Source organism: Cynocephalus volans, chromosome 12 (genome assembly GCF_027409185.1).
Source record: "Cynocephalus volans isolate mCynVol1 chromosome 12, mCynVol1.pri, whole genome shotgun sequence".
Classification (NCBI taxonomy): domain Eukaryota; kingdom Metazoa; phylum Chordata; class Mammalia; order Dermoptera; family Cynocephalidae; genus Cynocephalus; species Cynocephalus volans.
Genome location: NC_084471.1, coordinates 68,536,630 through 68,554,815, shown reverse-complemented (window position 1 = coordinate 68,554,815; position 18,186 = coordinate 68,536,630). Strand labels below are relative to the sequence as shown.

The 18,186-nt window shown below is 42.1% G+C and overlaps 1 protein-coding gene across 1 annotated transcript in view; it reads left to right on the top strand.

Annotated features, from left to right (window-relative positions):
• Positions 1 to 18,186, top strand: part of SLC4A8 (solute carrier family 4 member 8) — a 135,629-nt gene that overhangs the window by 21,949 nt on the left and 95,494 nt on the right. The window contains exons 9-14 of the mRNA XM_063115683.1: positions 703 to 849; positions 1,699 to 1,799; positions 7,173 to 7,347; positions 7,949 to 8,082; positions 8,821 to 9,066; positions 14,428 to 14,533. Of these exons, the coding sequence (XP_062971753.1) occupies positions 703 to 849; positions 1,699 to 1,799; positions 7,173 to 7,347; positions 7,949 to 8,082; positions 8,821 to 9,066; positions 14,428 to 14,533 (909 nt within the window). The remainder of the gene's footprint in view (positions 1 to 702; positions 850 to 1,698; positions 1,800 to 7,172; positions 7,348 to 7,948; positions 8,083 to 8,820; positions 9,067 to 14,427; positions 14,534 to 18,186) is intronic.

Sequence of the window (18,186 nt, the reverse complement as noted above, 5' to 3'; positions counted from 1 at the left end):
ATACTTCAAGCTGACTCAACTTCCTAACGAAGATGGTTAATTAAATACATCCAAGGTATTTACATAAAGAAACCCCACTCCTGTTCCATGTAAATGAGACCAGTTTTTATATGGTCAGGAGTTTGACCTCACGCAGTGTAATGTGAATGTCCTGACTTATCTGTATCAAGGCAACCAGACATTTTAGCATTGTGTTGAATCCACAATGTATACCTTGGTGAGGACTGCACTGCTCATGTAAGCTGCAAAGCAGAGCTTTCATGGGATATGTCTTAGTGGGCAGAGGGAGGTGTGGGCTGTATTTTGTCAACTTTCTTTGATTGGGAGGCTTATTCCACAGAGTACCTTCATTAGTAATTCCATCTAGTTTTTAAAACCATTATGATCAAGAAAATTTTCCATACTTTTTGCTTTCATTCCATTATGTGTGGAGATAATAGAATTGTACAACTCTAGAGTCATGTTATCTCTTATACTAGCAAAGATATACAGTATTTAGTTCTTTTGGACCCATCTCCTCTACAGGTTTTTTTTTTATCCTTTTATCCTTGTACTTCTGTAAGTCCTAAAATTTTTTGCATCTCAGATCCCCACGACAGAGACAAAAATCAAGAGGCTGTATTCATTGTTTACCATATCCATTAGTGATTGTTTTAAGTAAAGGTACTTTCAACTTTCCTGAAAGTGTTTTCTTCTTTGTAGATTTTTCATGATGTGGCATATAAGGCAAAAGAGCGAGATGATCTCCTGTCAGGGATTGATGAGTTCCTAGACCAGGTGACGGTGCTCCCTCCGGGGGAGTGGGACCCCACCATTAGAATTGAGCCACCCAAAAACGTTCCTTCTCAGGTAATGTATGCACATTAGCCAATGGCGGTAAGTGTCATTTACTGAGTGGCCACCATGGACAAAGCAAAGACCATATGGGTATATGCTAAATAAATTGAGATGTGCCCCTATTTCGGGGCTCCTAGAATGTCAGAACAGTAATACAAAATTAATCTGCAACAACATAGATTGGCTCAGGTGTGATAGGGTCAGTCAGGATTACCTGGGGATGAATTTTAAGCCAAATTTTGAAGGATTGATGTGGAATGGCAGAGAGGAGAGAACATTTCTTGGGAGTACATTGTGTACAGAGTCATCAAATGAAAAGAGCAAGTTGTACAGTGCAAGCAGATGGAGTTCCCCATACTTCTTTGACATGTTAAAAGACGGGAAGGGGACTGCTATTTTGCACAAGACACCAGACCAGGTGCGTTATATATGCAAATTCAGCCCTCTCAGCAGCAACCCCCAAAAGCTATTGCTATCCTTAGTTTTACAAATGAGGAAAAAAACCTTGCCTACCTTCTAAGGCAAGGTTTTAAGTAAGTACTCTGTAAGTAAGATTACACAGTGGCAGATTCGAAGCTGGAACTTGGGTCATATCTGATGCCAAAGCCCCCATTTTTCTTGCCTTTTGGGCAAGGCATAGTTAGGAGTCAGGTACTATTGGAGAGGAAGAAAAATTGTATATATTTTTTTTTCCAGGAAAGTTAATAAACTGCATCACATCAGTAAATAAATGCATTTGAAAGCTACAAACACCTGAGCATTTTTTATTGCTTTTGGGTTATCCCATCACCATTCCCCCCTGTTAGCAGGAAGGACAGATAGATGCTGACTTTAAAATTTGTTGTGGTCCTCTGTTAAAAGGAGAAAAGGAAAATGCCTGGAGTTCCAAATGGAAATGTTTGCCACATAGAACCAGAACCACATGGGGGTCATAGCGGGCCAGAACTTCAGCGCACTGGGCGGTAAGTTCTGGGATGTTTCACAGCTGATGCTGCTTATCAAGCAGAAGTTGTGTAAAGGAATGAGGCACCCTCTTTGCTTTCAGCCTTCTCTGCAGTGGGGATTTATTGGCCGGGGATGACTTTTCAAATGGAACCAGTGACTATGAGCATTATGAATATATCAAATATTGTATTCATTCATTCAAGTTTCTCAAACCACCTACCATGTTCTGTCTCACTTCCAGTTTTTCCCACACATTGTTCCTTCTGATATTAACACTATTACCCTTCCTCATCTCCTGCCTAACTCCTGCTTATCCCTTGTCACAGCTTTTTCTTTGAAAAGCCTTTCTGTAGACTCTCTATAGATGAGGATAGGTGTTCTCGCTATGTAATGTCACAGCCTTGAGTTCTGCCCCTCCCTCCTTCCCTCTTCCATTACAGTCCTTATCATACTTTATTATTATCACTTGATTTGTTGTCTTTCCTGCTAGACTGTTTGTTCCAAAAAAGGCAGGGACTCCTTTATATTCCTAGTACCCAGCACAGTAGTAGGCACTCAATATCTGATGAATGAATGAATACTTTTAGAATGATGCCTGTTTTGTAGCATGGAATGGACTAGGTATGGATAAATGTTGAGTGATTATTTTAGGTTAAGAAACTTCCTTAGGGTAGGAAGGTGGGTACTATTTTAGTTGTGTACGTGTCTCAGAATAGACAGTCTACTCTTCTAGGCCAAAATATTAAAGACAGATGTCCAAAGAAGAGGCCCTCTAAGGTAGGTGAAGGAAGCAGGTCACCAGACTAAATTTTATTCTCCAGGTAGGAAGGTGGTAAGAGAGGATGATATTTTGGGATGGTGTGACATTCAAAGGTGTCCCCAGATCTGCTGGGTGGATATTCTCGAGTAGGACTCAAGGAAAGAAGCTTTTATGTTCCCTACTCCCTTGCTTTCACATTCTTTTCTTCCTCCTTGCTTAAAGTTGCTTTACTTACTTTTCTATCCTCAGTACTCTACCCAATGGAAACTCAGGGTTGTTTTGGAGTTGTGGAGAGCGATTTATTTTTCCACTCTTGGAAATTCAAGGAGAAGCCAAGAGAGAAGACAGAAACAGGAGAGAATGGTACTTAATTAGCAGTGTCCTGAGAGGGGAGTATGTTTTCTGGTTGGAGGAATGTATTTGAGGGTGGAGGAAGATAAATGTGCTCTGGCAGGGAGCGTTGGTGGAAAGAAGGGGTCCTTTGAATGGAAGGGGTCACTGAAGAAGAAGGAGTTAAACATTGTCTTTAAAGTTGGGAGAGGTCTGAATTGGGTGGGGAGACCTGGTATTAAGAGGCAGTTCAAGGGAAGCATCTATTCTTAGAATGGGTTCCAAGATTGAGACTGCCCTAGAGCAGGTAGTGTTATTTTCAGGAAAGGGTCTTGAGTATGGATTTAATAATATTTCAGAATTATGATTTATCTTTCGGCTATGAAGAGTGTATACCCTAGGACTTAGAGTTTGAATGTAGTGGAATTTAAGGCAAAAGAGTTCCCCAGATATCTTTGCAGAAGTAAGATTTCAGGTTTCTTTTGGTGCTAAAAAAAATAGAGTACCAGGCTTTTCAAGAGGACCACTTATAATCAGTCCCACATGGAGGTTTGTGAAACCATTAGATTGGATTGATCTCAATAGTTATCAGATCTCAGAAGTGGTTACCTGACATCCCCAAAGAAAATCCCATATTGCCAGGACCATCACATGCTTGATCACAAACTCCAAGTACCTTAACTCACAAATTCAAATGGGGTTTGAAGGAGTTCTCCCATAGTGTTTTGTCAGGAACTTCTGGAAATGACAAAGCTTAAAGGAGTTTCTGGGCTCAGAGCTTTGTGCTGCTGATTGGAGGTATTTCCTCTTCCTGTGCTCCTGATATTTTCCTCAGAGCCATTAGTAAGGGACCTCAAAACACATGACCTTCTTTCCATAGTAGCCTTTTAGGGCAGGTGACCTAATAGCTGCATCAGGAATCACAATTCCAGGCTAGCTCTAGCCCCTTTCCCAGTCTCAAATTATGTGGGAGGTAAAGGTGAACGTTCCCTGCAATGGACATCCTAGAAGTTTCTGGACATTCCTGCACTGCACAGACTAAAAATGCATTAGCCTGGGTTTTATAATTCCTCAAACCATTAGTTGTGTTTCTCAGAGTTGTAAAACCCAGTTTATGCATATTATGTTGCATAACCTTGGGGCAAAATTTAGAGAGTTATGGGATGCTATCCTTGTTTGAGGGAGAGTTATTTGAAGATGGAGTAGAGCAGACTCTAATAAGGTGGAAAAGGAGACAAAGTTGAAAACAGCACTCTGAGTTCTGTGTTATCTGACCCTCCAAGCCAGAGCTAAGGCAGTGCCTTCAACCTACCTGATGTTGACACAGGCAGGGATGCCATATGTGAAAAAGAAGAATGTATGACTAGAGTGTTCCTAGGCCAGAAGCTCCACAGCAAGGAGGATACTCTGGAAAGGGGTTTTCCAGGGTAGATTTATGTCCCTTATTGGGAATGCGGCTTTTGGGAAGGGCTAATGGAAAAAAAGTATCAGGAGCTGCTATCTCGATGATCGCCCCCCACACTTCAAACAGGTTTCTTCCAAAGCATACCAGACAAATGGATGGCTGGCCTGTCCCTAAAGCCCTCCAGGGAAGGGCTCCTTAAGTCAGTGCTCCAGAGCCTAGTGACCCTCTACACGGGTAAGTCCTTTCTTGCATCAAGCATAAATTCATATCCCTGTGTGCCTCTTGCCCCAAAACACTTCAACATTAAGGACAGTGTTGGAAGAGAAAGGAAGTCTCAGATACGGAAAGAAGCATCCATGCCTGATTAATATCTCTGGTAGATGTGCAGTTATAGTCTGATTTTATGCATGAACAAGGTATGAGGCTGACTCCATAATCAGTATTCAAAAATTATTTTATTAAATTATAGTTATATCATTGATGTAGCTTCAGATCTTTCTCCCTTTTTATCACCACTAGGCAAACAGATGTGTCTTCCCTTCTATGGCTGTTGCTCACAGACATGCCTCTCTGAAGTTGCCTCCTACCAATCATGGCAGCATCTCAGGTGGCCGCAGTAGGGTGAGGCTCACTGTTGCAGAAGGAGATTCGTCTCCCACCATAATGGTCTTCAGAGGAAGGTTATTGACGATGAAGAGGTGCTATTCACATGGGAATAAGATACTAAGTTAGCTTAGGACCCAGAAATGCTTGAATCTTGCCCAAGGCTAATCACTGCTGCCTGTAAGTTCCTTGAGAAGAAAGCAAGACAAAGTGACACTTTGGTATTACTTACTGAAGCCTTGGTCCTAAACCCTGAGGCAGAACTCTCATGATCTAGGTTAGACCCTGTAGATAGCTCCTTTGCCTAAGGCTCCTTTGCCAGACTGATGAAAGATAAGGCTGGCTTTGCCTCTGTCCCCTAAGCCCAGATCCAGATTGTGATGTTACTGCTGTAAGTTGAAGGAAGGTGAATCCTAACTACTCTCATCAAAATCAGAGGAAAAGAGCAAATGAGTGAAATAGAACAGTGTCTTCTCTGTGTCCACCTGCCCACCCATTGTGCCAGCAAGATGAGAGAGAGCATTTGAGTGGAGAAAGAGAGCTGGCTGGATTCCAGGCTCCAGTATACCTCTCCAGGCTCCTAGGCAAGAAAAGGAAAAAGTGAGCTGGCCAAGCCTCCTTTCATGAGAGAATAGCTTGTTTCCTGTTTTAGCTTTTTATTTTAGGAAATTTCAAACATATAAAGAGGGAATAGTATAATGGGCCCCCATGTACCCAACAACCATTATCAACATTTTGCTGATCTTATTTCATTGATTTCTTCCCACTTAATTTTATTTTTATGTTTTCTAGATTATTTTAAACCAAATCACCAACATCATATCATTGTACCTGTAAATACCTCAGTATGTATGACTGTTTGATAAGGACATTTTAAAAAACAATAATCAAATCTAATGCCATTATCAAATCTAACAAAATTAGTAATTATTCTTTAAATTGTCTAATGCTCTGTCCATAGTTAACTTTTTGTGATTGTTTAGAAACATCCTTTTAGAGTTCATTTGTTTGACATAGGATCCAATCATTTGGTTATTATGTTCCCATTCTGTAACAGCCCCCCTTCCTTTTTTTCTGTGCCATTGATTTGTAGAAGAAACCAGGTGATTTGTCCTGTAGAATGCTGAGTGGCTCTTTTTGTAACTTACCTGACAATTTCCATCCTGGTGCAGGGACTCCACTCTTAGAAAAAGTGACTGAATCTGGGAGCACTGCTCTTCCTTAGTGTGGAATATCTTGCTCTTGGTCTCTCTCATCTTTGGGAAGTGGAGAGGGTCCCTGAAGTCCTGCCATCAAGTCCTATTGATTCTACATCTTGATTAGCCCTTGAATTCATCCACTTCTCATCCCAATCTATTTATCACACTACCTCAAGAATAATCCTTCAAGAATGCATGTTTGATTTTGTTGCTTCCCTGCTTACAGTTCTTCAGTAACTCGACAAACTATTAAGATAAAGTTCTAATTTCTTAAAACTGTTTACAAGGCCCTTCGTGACTTACCTTCTCCAACCTTGTCTATTGGTATCAGCCCCTCACACTCTATTGTTCAGTTTTATCTCTTTTAGCACCTCGAACCTACCGTGTACTCTCACCTCTAAGTGTCACCCATGCCAGCCCCTCTGCCTCATCTGGCTAATTCCCAGTCTGTCCTTGGAGTCACTGCTGAAATGCCCCTCCCTGTTGTCTGCTACCATAGCACCCTCACAATATTGCCTGCCTCCTGCACTAGACTTGGTCATGGAGAGCAAGGGCTGTGTTTGTCTTGCTCACTGCTGCATCTCCAGTACTCGGCACAGCGCCTGGCACCAAGTATCTGCTACTACTTGTCAATTGCATGAATGAATTATTATGCTAATTGCTTAAGAGTAAGGTGAACAGTTCTTTAGACTAAGAGACTGCATGTGATAGGGTTTTTTTTTTATCTAGAAAACATTTAATAAAACTAACTATTTTAATACCTTGAGTTGATTTTGCACATTTCCTCCTAACAGCTCAGAATTTGAAGTTTGAAGCTTGCTTTCATGTTAACTTTTTGAACTTTTTATTGGCTGAATAATGGGCATAGCAAATTAATGCTTAGGATAATCATTCACATTTACTGTAAGTTATGGCCTTGGTTGCAAATAGAATCTGTGCTAACCCCAGAGAGATTTCCTGTGCTTGGGGTCAAATTGAAGTCAAAGTATTACCTCAATACAGAGCACATTTGAAGTGCTTTCAAATGTGTGCTGTTCATATGCTTTTGTGGAAGAGGGACTGCGTTAGAGGCCTGTCTGCCATGTTTCCACAGGCTCTTTGGGGGCTTGGTGCTGGACATCAAGAGGAAGGCCCCTTGGTACTGGAGTGACTACCGGGATGCACTTAGCTTACAGTGTTTGGCCTCCTTTCTGTTCCTGTACTGTGCCTGCATGTCACCTGTCATCACCTTTGGGGGATTGCTCGGAGAAGCCACTGAGGGACGCATAGTAAGAACTTTTAACAACTTTTAGTGGTCTCAAAGAAGACTTAAAATAATTGTGGTGGCAGCCAAGTCTATTGGTGGCCAAATTACCTGAGCTAGGACTGAGGAGATTAAATTCTTTCTCCTGAATTACCATGGTCTTCTGACTTCACACCAAACAGCAAAACAGTTCTACCTTTAGAACAGACTCTCTTCTGCTTGAATATCAGTTTTAATAGCCCAGTTGAATTGCCCATTGTGCCTAGGTTAGAAAATGGATATATTGATGCCATTTGAAAATTTAAGACTTAAAGTGACTCTGTATGACAGTTTATAGTGTGAACGGTATCTTGTGCTTTCTGTATATCTTTTAATACTGAATTGAGTCACTGAAGAATAGGACTTAGTTGAGGAATCATAGCAAATGAATTTGGGCACCTGAATTATAAAAGTGGGATCTATTCATATGAATATGAGATGGTGTGTATACATCATGCTTGCTAAGGTGAAATACAACCAAATGACTATCAAGGGACACATGAGAGCTAAGTCAGGAATGTACATAAACCAACATTACTTTTTACTGATGGGCTGTGAACTCAGTGATGATTTTTTTCCCTTCTCAGAGTGCAATTGAATCCTTGTTTGGAGCCTCCATGACTGGAATTGCCTATTCCTTGTTTGCGGGACAAGCTCTCACTATCTTGGGAAGTACTGGGCCAGTGCTCGTGTTTGAAAAGATTTTGTTCAAATTCTGCAAGTAAGACATTTGTTTTTCTGTAAACTCTAACTGGATATAGTTACTGTGCTGCCAGAGTTGAGTGCCAGGGTCTTATGTGAGTACAAGCAGGCAAATATTCTGGAGTGTGAGAAACCTGAAGGAAGAACATCATTTGGTCTGTTGTCCTGCCCCCAGTTAGCACTAACCTAAAATAGCAGGTCTCCTATACTTGAAGAGTTTGAGTAATGTGCCTCAGCCATTATTGAAGTCTTGACTTTTTATCTTTAAAAAACACACTTTCCCTAGGTAATTCAAACTCCTCCATTTCCATTTCAAGTCAATTTTTAATTTGGCCTATTATCCCCCCTTCATATTCTGGTTGCTCAGTGGGGGTCATTAATGCCTTAGTATCCCTACTTCTTATAAAATCTTTTTTTCATTTTGTATTAGAAATAAGAGTACATGGAACTAGTGACAGCCCCTTTTTGTTACTGCAAGAATGAGATCTTAATTTCACGGGTTAGTAACGGAAGAAATGTTATGTGTGAGACAGTTCTTCCTTCTCCACTTCCCATATCCTTGCTATGGCAAACAGCACTCATAAAGCAAATCTTTTTGTCCCAGGGCATTATTTAGGAGTGAAGTGCAGTCAGAATTAGGGATAAATTGAGTTGCAGTGTTAGTGTGGGTAATATGAGAAGAGTTAACCACATTTCTGACCCTTTGTCTCTTAATGCTATCCATCCGTGTTTTTGATGAACTTTGGTCTTGTTTCAGAGACTACGCTCTTTCATACCTCTCCCTGCGAGCTTGTATTGGACTGTGGACCGCTTTCCTGTGTATTGTCCTTGTGGCAACTGATGCCAGTTCTCTTGTCTGCTACATTACCCGATTCACTGAAGAAGCATTTGCCTCCCTAATTTGCATTATTTTCATCTATGAAGCAATAGAAAAGCTGATTCACCTGGCAGAGACCTACCCCATCCATATGCACAGCCAGCTGGACCACCTTAGCCTCTATTAGTAAGTGTGCTTTCTACTTCTGTTTTTGTTTCTTAATTGAACAAAGGGCCTGAGTTTAATGGCTGACGTATCGAGCCAGGCAGTGCTTAAAGCTTCTTTAAAGAAGTGTCTGGGCCCTATGAGAAATAAAGCTCAGATATGGATGAGGTGACTTGGAAGGCTGCCAGAGGAGAACAATCAAAAGTGATGACAGAGAGGAGAGTCTGATAATGGAACCCAGAGGGGAATTGATAAACGCTCTCCAGTGCATGACTTCTGGTCCTAGGCATTGAAACTAAATTAGGCTGCAAATGTAGCAGGGAGAATATGAGTTGGGAAGAACTTCATTTTGCAAGGACTTGTGAGCCCCTGGACTATGTTATCAACTAAGAGAGTGAACTCTCTTTTTCTGACAGTATGTATAGGCAACTCTTGGGAATCATTAGGAAGAGACGTATTAATAATTCCTTTCAGATCCAGGAACCTCTCACACTGTATCATAAAGATCTAGAAATCTATTTATTTATTTATTTATTATTTTTTTAAAGATGACTGGTAAGGGGATCTTAACCCCTGACTTGGTGCTGTCAGCACCACGCTCTCCCAAGTGAGCCACGGGCCAGCCCTAGAAGTCTATTTACTTCCTAGATTTCAACTCAAGAGATTACATTTTCTTCAGTGTTCGACATAGTTTGGATCAGCTGGAAAAGAAATATAGTATTTGGCTGTGTTTTCAACCATCTAGGAGAGTCTTGTCCTATAAATAATTTCTTCTCTGTAATGGTATTCTCCAAATTGTGACTAAAGATCCTCTTCCTTTAGCTCTGTATTATCAGTTTCCCTCTCTTCTGGCTATACAGTCTGATGTGGAGGATCTGGTTGTGAAGTGAACAATTCTGACCTGAAACTGCCTGAGAAAAGAGAGCACACTGCATAGAGGCATCTGCCATCTAACCGCAAATGCACTTCTCTCTATTCTAGTTCCATTCATTAACCTTTTAAAAATCAGAATTAATAAATTTATTAGAATTTTAAATTATTTTATTACAAAGTAATAATGATGAGGGAGTATAATCTTCAAAGCCTAATGAATTGGAGCCTATGCATATTGGGGTTCTAATTTAAGGTTCATTCTTTGATCTCTTTTTGTCATTTATTTATTTATTTAACAAATGTTTATTGAGCACCTATTACGTGACAGGTTTTATTATGTTTTAGGCCCTGGAAACAAAGTGGTATATATGACAGACAAATGATCTACCCTCATGAGGTTTATGTCCTACTAGGAGAAGACAAACAAAAGTGACCAGCTCTGGAAACAGTAGACTTTGTTTGGATCTGGAAACTGTAATTTTTTGTTAATAAAGCTCAAGATGGGTATTTTCTTAGTTGCAGTCCACTGTTGGTTCATATGGAGTTGATGTAAAGCTAGAACTCCCCAACTTTTTAAGTGATTTTGTGTTACTATGTGTGGAATTTATTTTTTAGAAATACCTTACTTTTAGAGCACTTTTAGGGTCACAACAAAGTTGAGCAAAAAGTACAAAGATTTCCCTCTCCTACATTGTAGGTAGGAATGTAAATTGGTACAGCCATTATGGAAAACAGTATGGAGGTTCCTCAGAGAACTAAAAATAGATTTACCTTACGACCACTTATCCCACTACTGATTATATACCCAAAGGAAATGAAATCAATGTATCAAAAAGATACCTGTGCTCCCATGTTCGTCACAACACTGTTCACAGTAGTCAAGAGATAGAATCAACCTAAATGGTCATCAGTGGATGAATGGGTAAAAACTGTGGTATATATGCACAATGGAATACTATTCAGCTGTAAAAAGAAATAATATCCTATCATTTGGAGCAACACGGATAGAACTGGGAACCATCATGTTAAGTGAAGTAAGTCAGACACAGAAACACCACATGATCTCACTCATATGTGGAATCTGGAAAAAAAAAAAAAAAAGAAAAAGTGTTTCTCATTGAAGTAGAGAGTAGAATAATGGTTACCAGGGGCTGGGAGGCAGTGGGAAGGGGAAGTCATGAACTAATGGGTACAAAACTATGCTGTCTACCCTAAGTGAATCTTTGTGCAGATATGCATATATTGAAACAACACACTGTATCCCAAAAATATGTACAAGTAAATGTTAAAATAAAAAAAATTAAAATAAAAAAAAAATATGGAGAGTTCCCATATATTCCCTGCCCCACACATGCACAGCCTTTCCCATTATCAACATCTTGGCCAGAGTGGTACATTTGTTAAATCAGTGAACCAAAGTTCATAGTTTACATTAGGGTTCACTCTTGGTGTTGTACATTCTATGGATTTTGACAAATGTATAATGACATATCTACCATTATAGTATCTTACATAATAGTTTCACTGCCCTAAAAATCCTCTTTATTCTTTTTTTTTTTTTTTTTTTGTCTTTTTGTGACCAGTAAGGGGATCACAACCCTTGGCGTGGGGTCGCCTGCACAGCGCTGAGCCAGTGAGCACACTGGCCATTCCTATATAGGATCCAAACCCGCGGGGGGAGCGCCGCTGTGCTCCCAAGCGCTGCACTCTCCTGAGTGCGCCACGGGGCCGGCCCCAAAATCCTCTGTATTCTGCTTGTTCATCTCTCCCTCCCTATCAAACCCTGACAACCATTGATCTTTTTACTGTATCCATAGTTTTGTCTTTTCCAGGATGTCGTATAGTTGGAATCATCCAGTATGTAGCCTTTTTATTTTTTATTTATTATTATTATTATTTTTTGGTCTTTTTCATGACCAGCACTCCGCCAGTGGGTGCACCGGCCATTTCTATAGAGGATCCGAACCCGCAGCGGGAGCGTCGCTGCACTCCCAGCACCTTACTCTCCCGAGTGTGCCACGGGCTCGGCCCTAGTATGTAGCCTTTTTAGATTGGCTTCTTTCACTTAGTAATATGCATTTAAGGTTCCTCCATGTTATTTCATGGCTTGATAGCTCATTTCTTTTTAGTGCTAGATAATGTTCCATTGTCTTGATGTGCCATGATTTATTTATTCATTCACCTACTGAAGGACATCTTGGTTGCTTCCAAATTTGGAATTGATTTTTTAAACCTAAATGTAAGGGCTTTATAGCTTTCTCTATTATTTTTTATTTTGTTTGTTTCCTCCTATTATTCTAATCTGTTAAGATCTTTTTGAATTTTAATTCAGTCATGCTATATCTTAGAAGACATGCTAATAAATTCACAGATTAAACAGAATTGGTGGATATGGCTATGTCAGTTGACCATACTGGGAGCCAGTTCAGGCATGAATCATCCTGGGACTAGAAAGCAACATGGTGGCCAGTGGGATAGGTGTGGTCTGGTCTGGTTTGGATAGAAGAGAAGGCCTGGTAAAGCTAATGGAGTAGTCAGGAAATGGCAAGGAGGTGGAATATTACCAAGGATAATGCAGTGTCAGGAATAGCTTGCATCACAATTCCAGGAGACTCTGATTTTTAGAACAAAAGCGTGATGGGGGGTGGGTTTTGGGAGTAAGATATCCGGGCTTGGTGGAAGTTGTTGAGAACTGAGAGCGGGTATCAGGACCTACTTGCTATGGAAATTGAATTTTACAGCAAGAGCCTAAGAGATGGAAACCAATCAAGGAAACCACTAGGGCTCATTCTGGGCACATCATATGCCAAGCATGGTTATCAGAGCAATTTAAACCAAGACCCATACTGATTTGAGTCCATCTTTAGTAATGACTAGTGCAAAAATTGGGGTGTGATTGGGCCTACAGATGGGCCCAGTGATTATTATTTTTTAAAGAAAATGTAATTTTATTAATATTTTTTTTTACATTCTAGGATGTTGTTGTGGAGCAGTTGGGGGGGACAGGGAGAGAGGAAAGGGGAAGGAAATGTGATGGACAAGGAGGAAGGAGGAGGGGCAGGATTGAGGCCTGTGGCACTCCCCTCATTCCCACAGGGGAGACCAGGGGGCTTTCAGTGGTGGCTTGGTCATTGCCAGGCTGGGTGCAGATGTCAGGGGGATGTGGCAAAAGTCCTTGCCCCCACCACCCCAGCTCGAGAACCTGGGGCCCTTCTTGCTGCAGCTTGGTGGTCATCACTGGGCTGGTTGTGCGTGTTGTGGGGGCATGACCAGGGCCATTGGACCCCCACTGCCCTGGCTCAGGAGAGCTTGGGGCACTTCCTGCGGAAGGTCAGTGGTTACTGCTGGGCTGGCTGTATGTGTTGGGGGTGGGCTGAGACCTTCAGCCTCCCACCCCCCCAGCTTGGGAGAGTCTGGAGTACTTACTGCTGCAGCTCAGTGGTCACCGTTGGGCTGGCTGAGTGTGTCAGGGGGTTGTGGCCGAGGCCCTCGTCCCCTACCCTTGGGACTGGTTGTGGGTGTTGGGGGGCATTGCTGAGGCCCCCAGCTCTCCCCCCTTCTGGCTTGGTAGCCCAGGGGACTTCTGGTTCTTCTAGGTGTTATAGGTGTTCTTTGATGAAATGAGACCTTTACTACTTAATATCAAACTTTGTCTCTGGTTGTGGGTATTTTGTTTTTTCTTTGAGTTCTGTGTTGGGTTATTTGCTGTTCCCACCACTTAAACTCTGCACTGGAACTAATTTGTTGTCCTTTGCTTACTTCTAAAATGGGGGAACTTCCTGTGTGTACCAGTACTTGAGCTCTGTGGTTGAGCTAAATTGCTGCTTTGCTGCTGATTCCCTAGGGAAGACTTTTTGTGCAGCTCAGGTTTTAATGGTTGACTTTATAGGTACTTCTGGGTCTAGTGAAAGCCGGTGTACCTGGGTTGTATAGAAAGCCTGGTCTGGACCTGAGTCTTTTCATCAAACTGCACCCCATGCAATTCTATATTCCTGACCAGTCTCCTGTGAATGGTCCTAAGCTGATTGGGGTGCAGATCAGCTGTCCTTGCTGTGCCCCCGTGTTCTGGTGGGCCCGTTTCCCCCCAGAGCCCATGGTGCAAACACTTCCCATGGGGCAGGCTGTGTGCTGGTCCCTTGTGATGACTCACCAGCCTCTGAGTGGCTCCTTTTTCTCAGTTGTGGCTCCTCGCTCCTATGTGGGTCCATAGGAACCCTATTAGTGGTCTTGCTGGCCTAGGAGCCACCAAGGCCCTCTCCCCACCTGCTGCCTCCAAGCAACTTCATCTGAAGAGCACAGCTGCGGCTTTTGCCAGCTCCTGCTCCATGCATTCAGCAGCTCCAGCCTCGGACCCAGTGATTAAACCAATAGGACCTACATCAGGGATCTGAGGTATATGGAGGAGGAACAAGGCAGGCTCTGATGGAGCCTGTAACCCAGCCATGGCTAAAAACATTTAATTGAATATTGGACTGCTTTCTTCAGTAATCTTTTTTCTTTCCCCTTCAGCTGCAGGTGTAGTCTCCCAGAGAATCCGAACAATCATACCTTGCAGTACTGGAAAGATCACAACATCGTGACAACAGAAGTCCCCTGGGCTAACCTGACTGTCAGTGTAAGTCTAGGAGCTGCCAGATGCCCTAGCATTGTGACCACCATGTTTAGGAGGGATTTCTAGATGGAAGATAGGTAGCCCTTTGGCAAACTCTGGCATTTACAGAAATGAAGCTTTTAAACAAGAATTGCAAGCGTACTTCAAAAAGTTTGTGGTAAAATAGAATTAAAAGATAATATGAATCTTTACATGAACTTTTTGAAGTACCCTTGTATTATTACTGACCTTCATTTTGCCCTTTCAAAAGTTCTCTTCTACATAAAGGGAGAAGATTGCCCCTCTCTTTTCTCCTATGCACACCCAACCTAGTGACCCTGCACTAAGGATATGTGGGGATGAAACCATGCAGGGCAGGGGGCAGATCCAGGCTTTATAGGGCTTGAAGAATCTTAGTTTGGTTCTGTAAGATTCACTTTAGTCTGTAAGATTCAAGTTCTATAATAAAAGCAATATGAATGTAAGGGTATTCCCAGAGCCTTGGAAGTAGTATTTGTTTGAGATAGTCTCTGGTTTTATTTTTAAAAATGTCTTAGCGGAAAGAAATCATTAAGATCAGAGCAGAACTGAATGAAATTGAAACCCAAAAAACAATACAAAAGATCAATGAATCAAAAAGTTGGTTTTTTGAAAAGATAAATAAAATTGACAAACATTAGCACGGCTAACAAAAAAAAGAAGAGAAAAGATTCAAATAACAAAAATTAGAAATGAAAAAGGTGATATTACAACTGATTCATCTGAAATACAAGGAATCATTCAAGACTACTGTAAACAACTATACGCCAACAAATTTGAAAATCTAGAGGAAATGGATAAATTTCTGGACACACACAAGCTCCCAAAACTGAGCCATGAAGACGTAGAAAATCTGAACAGACCAATAACAATAAAGGAGATTGAAGCTGTTATCAGAAGGCTCCCAAAAAAGAAAAGTCCAGGACCAGATGGATTCACAGCAGAATTTTACCAAACATTCAAAGAGGAATTGACACCGATTCTTTACAAACTATTCCAAAAGATTAAAACAGACGCAAATATCCCAAACTCATTCTATGAAGCAAACATCATCCTGATACCAAAACCAGGTAAAGATATAACCAAAAAAGAAAACTACAGGCCGATATAATTGATGAATATAGATGCAAAAATCCTCACTAAAATACTAGCAAACAGAATACAGCAACACATAAGTAAAATTATTCACCACAATCAAGTGGGATTCATCCCAGGGATGCAAGGTTGGTTCAACATACACAAATCCATAAATGTGATACACCATATTAATAAAGTCAAACACAAGGACCATATGATCATCTCTATAGATGCTGAAAAAGCATTTGATAAAGTTCAGCACTCATTCATGACAAAGACTCTCTATAAGTTAGGTATAGATGGAAAGTATCTCAACATAATTAAAGCCATATATGACAAACCCACTGCCAATATCATCCTGAATGGGGAAAAGCTGAAAGCTTTTCCTTTAAGAACAGGAACTAGACAAGGATGCCCACTCTCACCACTCCTATTCAACATAGTATTGGAAGTACTAGCCAGAGCAATCAGAGAAGAGAAGGAAATAAAGGGCATCCAGATTAGAAAAGATGAAGTCAGACGGTCCCTGTTTGCAGATGACATGATCCTATATATCGAACAGCCTAAAGCCTCTACAAAAAAACTCTTGGAGGTGATAAATAAAGTACTAGCCAGAACAATCAGAGAAAAGAAGGAAATAAAGGGCATCCAGATTGGAAAAGATGAAGTCAAACGGTCCCTGTTTGCAGATGACATGATCCTATATATCGAACAGCCTAAAGCCTCTACAAAAAAACTCTTGGAGGTGATAAATGATTTCAACACAGTAGCAGGATACAAAATCAACACACAAAAATCAGTGGCATTTCTATTCTCTAATAGTGAACATGCAGAAAGAGAAATCAAGAAAGCCGGCCCATTTACAATAGCCACCAAAAAGATAAAATACTTAGGAATTGAGTTAACCAAGGATGTGAAAAATCTCTATAATGAGAACTACAAACCACTGCTGAGAGAAATTAGAGAGGATACAAGAAGATGGAAAGATATCCCATGCTCTTGGATTGGAAGAATCAACATAGTGAAAATGTCCATACTACCCAAAGTGATATACAAATTTAATGCAATCCCCATCAAAATTCCAAAGACATTTTTCTCAGAAATGGAAAGAACTATCCAGACATTTATATGGAATAACAAAAGACCACGCATAGCCAAAGCAACGCTGAGCAAAAAAAATAAAGCTGGAGGCATAACACTACCTGACTTTAAACTATACTACAAAGCTATAAGAACCAAAACATATGGTACTGGCATAAAAACAGACACACTGATCAATGGAATAGAATAGAGAATCCAGAAATCAACCCACACACCTACAGCTATCTGATCTTTGACAAAGGCACCAAGCCTATACACTGGGGAAGAGACTGCCTCTTTAGCAAATGGTGCTGGCAGAACTGGATATCAGTATGCAGGAGAATGAAACTAGACCCATACCTTTCACCATACACTAAAGTCAACTCAAAATGGATTAAAGAATTAAATATAAACCCTGAAACAATAAAACTTCTTAAAGAAAACATAGGAGAGAGACTTCAGGAAATAGGACTGGACACAGACTTCATGAATACGACCCCAAAAGCACGGGCAACCAAAGGAAAAGTAAACAAATGGGATTATATCAAACTAAAGAGTTTTGATGGTTGCGCAGCCGCTCTGAGCCGACCGGGCCTCCAGACGAGCGGTAAGATTTCATCTGGGGATCCGGCAACTCCCTAGGAGGCAGACTGGCGGGTCCGGGGAACCGAGCAGTGGTTTGCGGCCGGCAGTTCTCGCTGGTCCGTGAAAGAGGTCAGTGGCCTCAGCGGGCACCAGTCAGAGTGGAGGTCAAGATGGCAGAAGAGGAGAGCTGCCTGCCGCTTTTCCGCCAGGAGTAGAAGCAGGCTGAGGCCAGTGCCAGATGCATCTGTAGCAGAATCGGCGCAAAGGAAAGGCTTTGAAAGGGTGTCTTTACCCTGCTGAGAACCGGGAATCTTCCTCCAACCCGCGCGTGCAACCCGCCGGTGCGCCGCAGCCTGCGTCGCAGCTGCAGCCGCAGAGGTGGAAACGTGGAGGCCTGAGCTGGCATGTGTCACCCGGGCTGCAGCGGTGACCACGTCTTCTGATCCCCCACCCACACCTGCCCGTCCCTGGAGCTGGAAGCGAATCAACAAATGGCCGAGACAGGGAGACGTCCAGCGGGAGAGGCAGAAGTTCCACAGAGACCACATGCCCTGCGGGGCCGCCACTGTGTGATCCAACAGGTAGGCTTCACTACCGCCACCCGGCTTCATTCCCAACCCAGCCCAGTGCACACAGAGCGGGGAGACGTCAGGCAGGGGAGGCGGGAACTCCACAGAGTCCGCACTGCTGCCGTGCAATCCAGCAGCAGGTAGGCTTCACCACCGCCACTGGGCTCCATCCCAAGCCTGGCCTAGCGCGCACAGAGCAGGGAGACATCCTGCAGGGGAAGGGGAAGCTCTGCAGAGACCACACGCTCTGCAGTGCCTCGGCGCATCCCTGCAGCCCGGACCAGAGCACACAGAACAGGGAGTCACTGAGGTAGCGAGACCAAATTG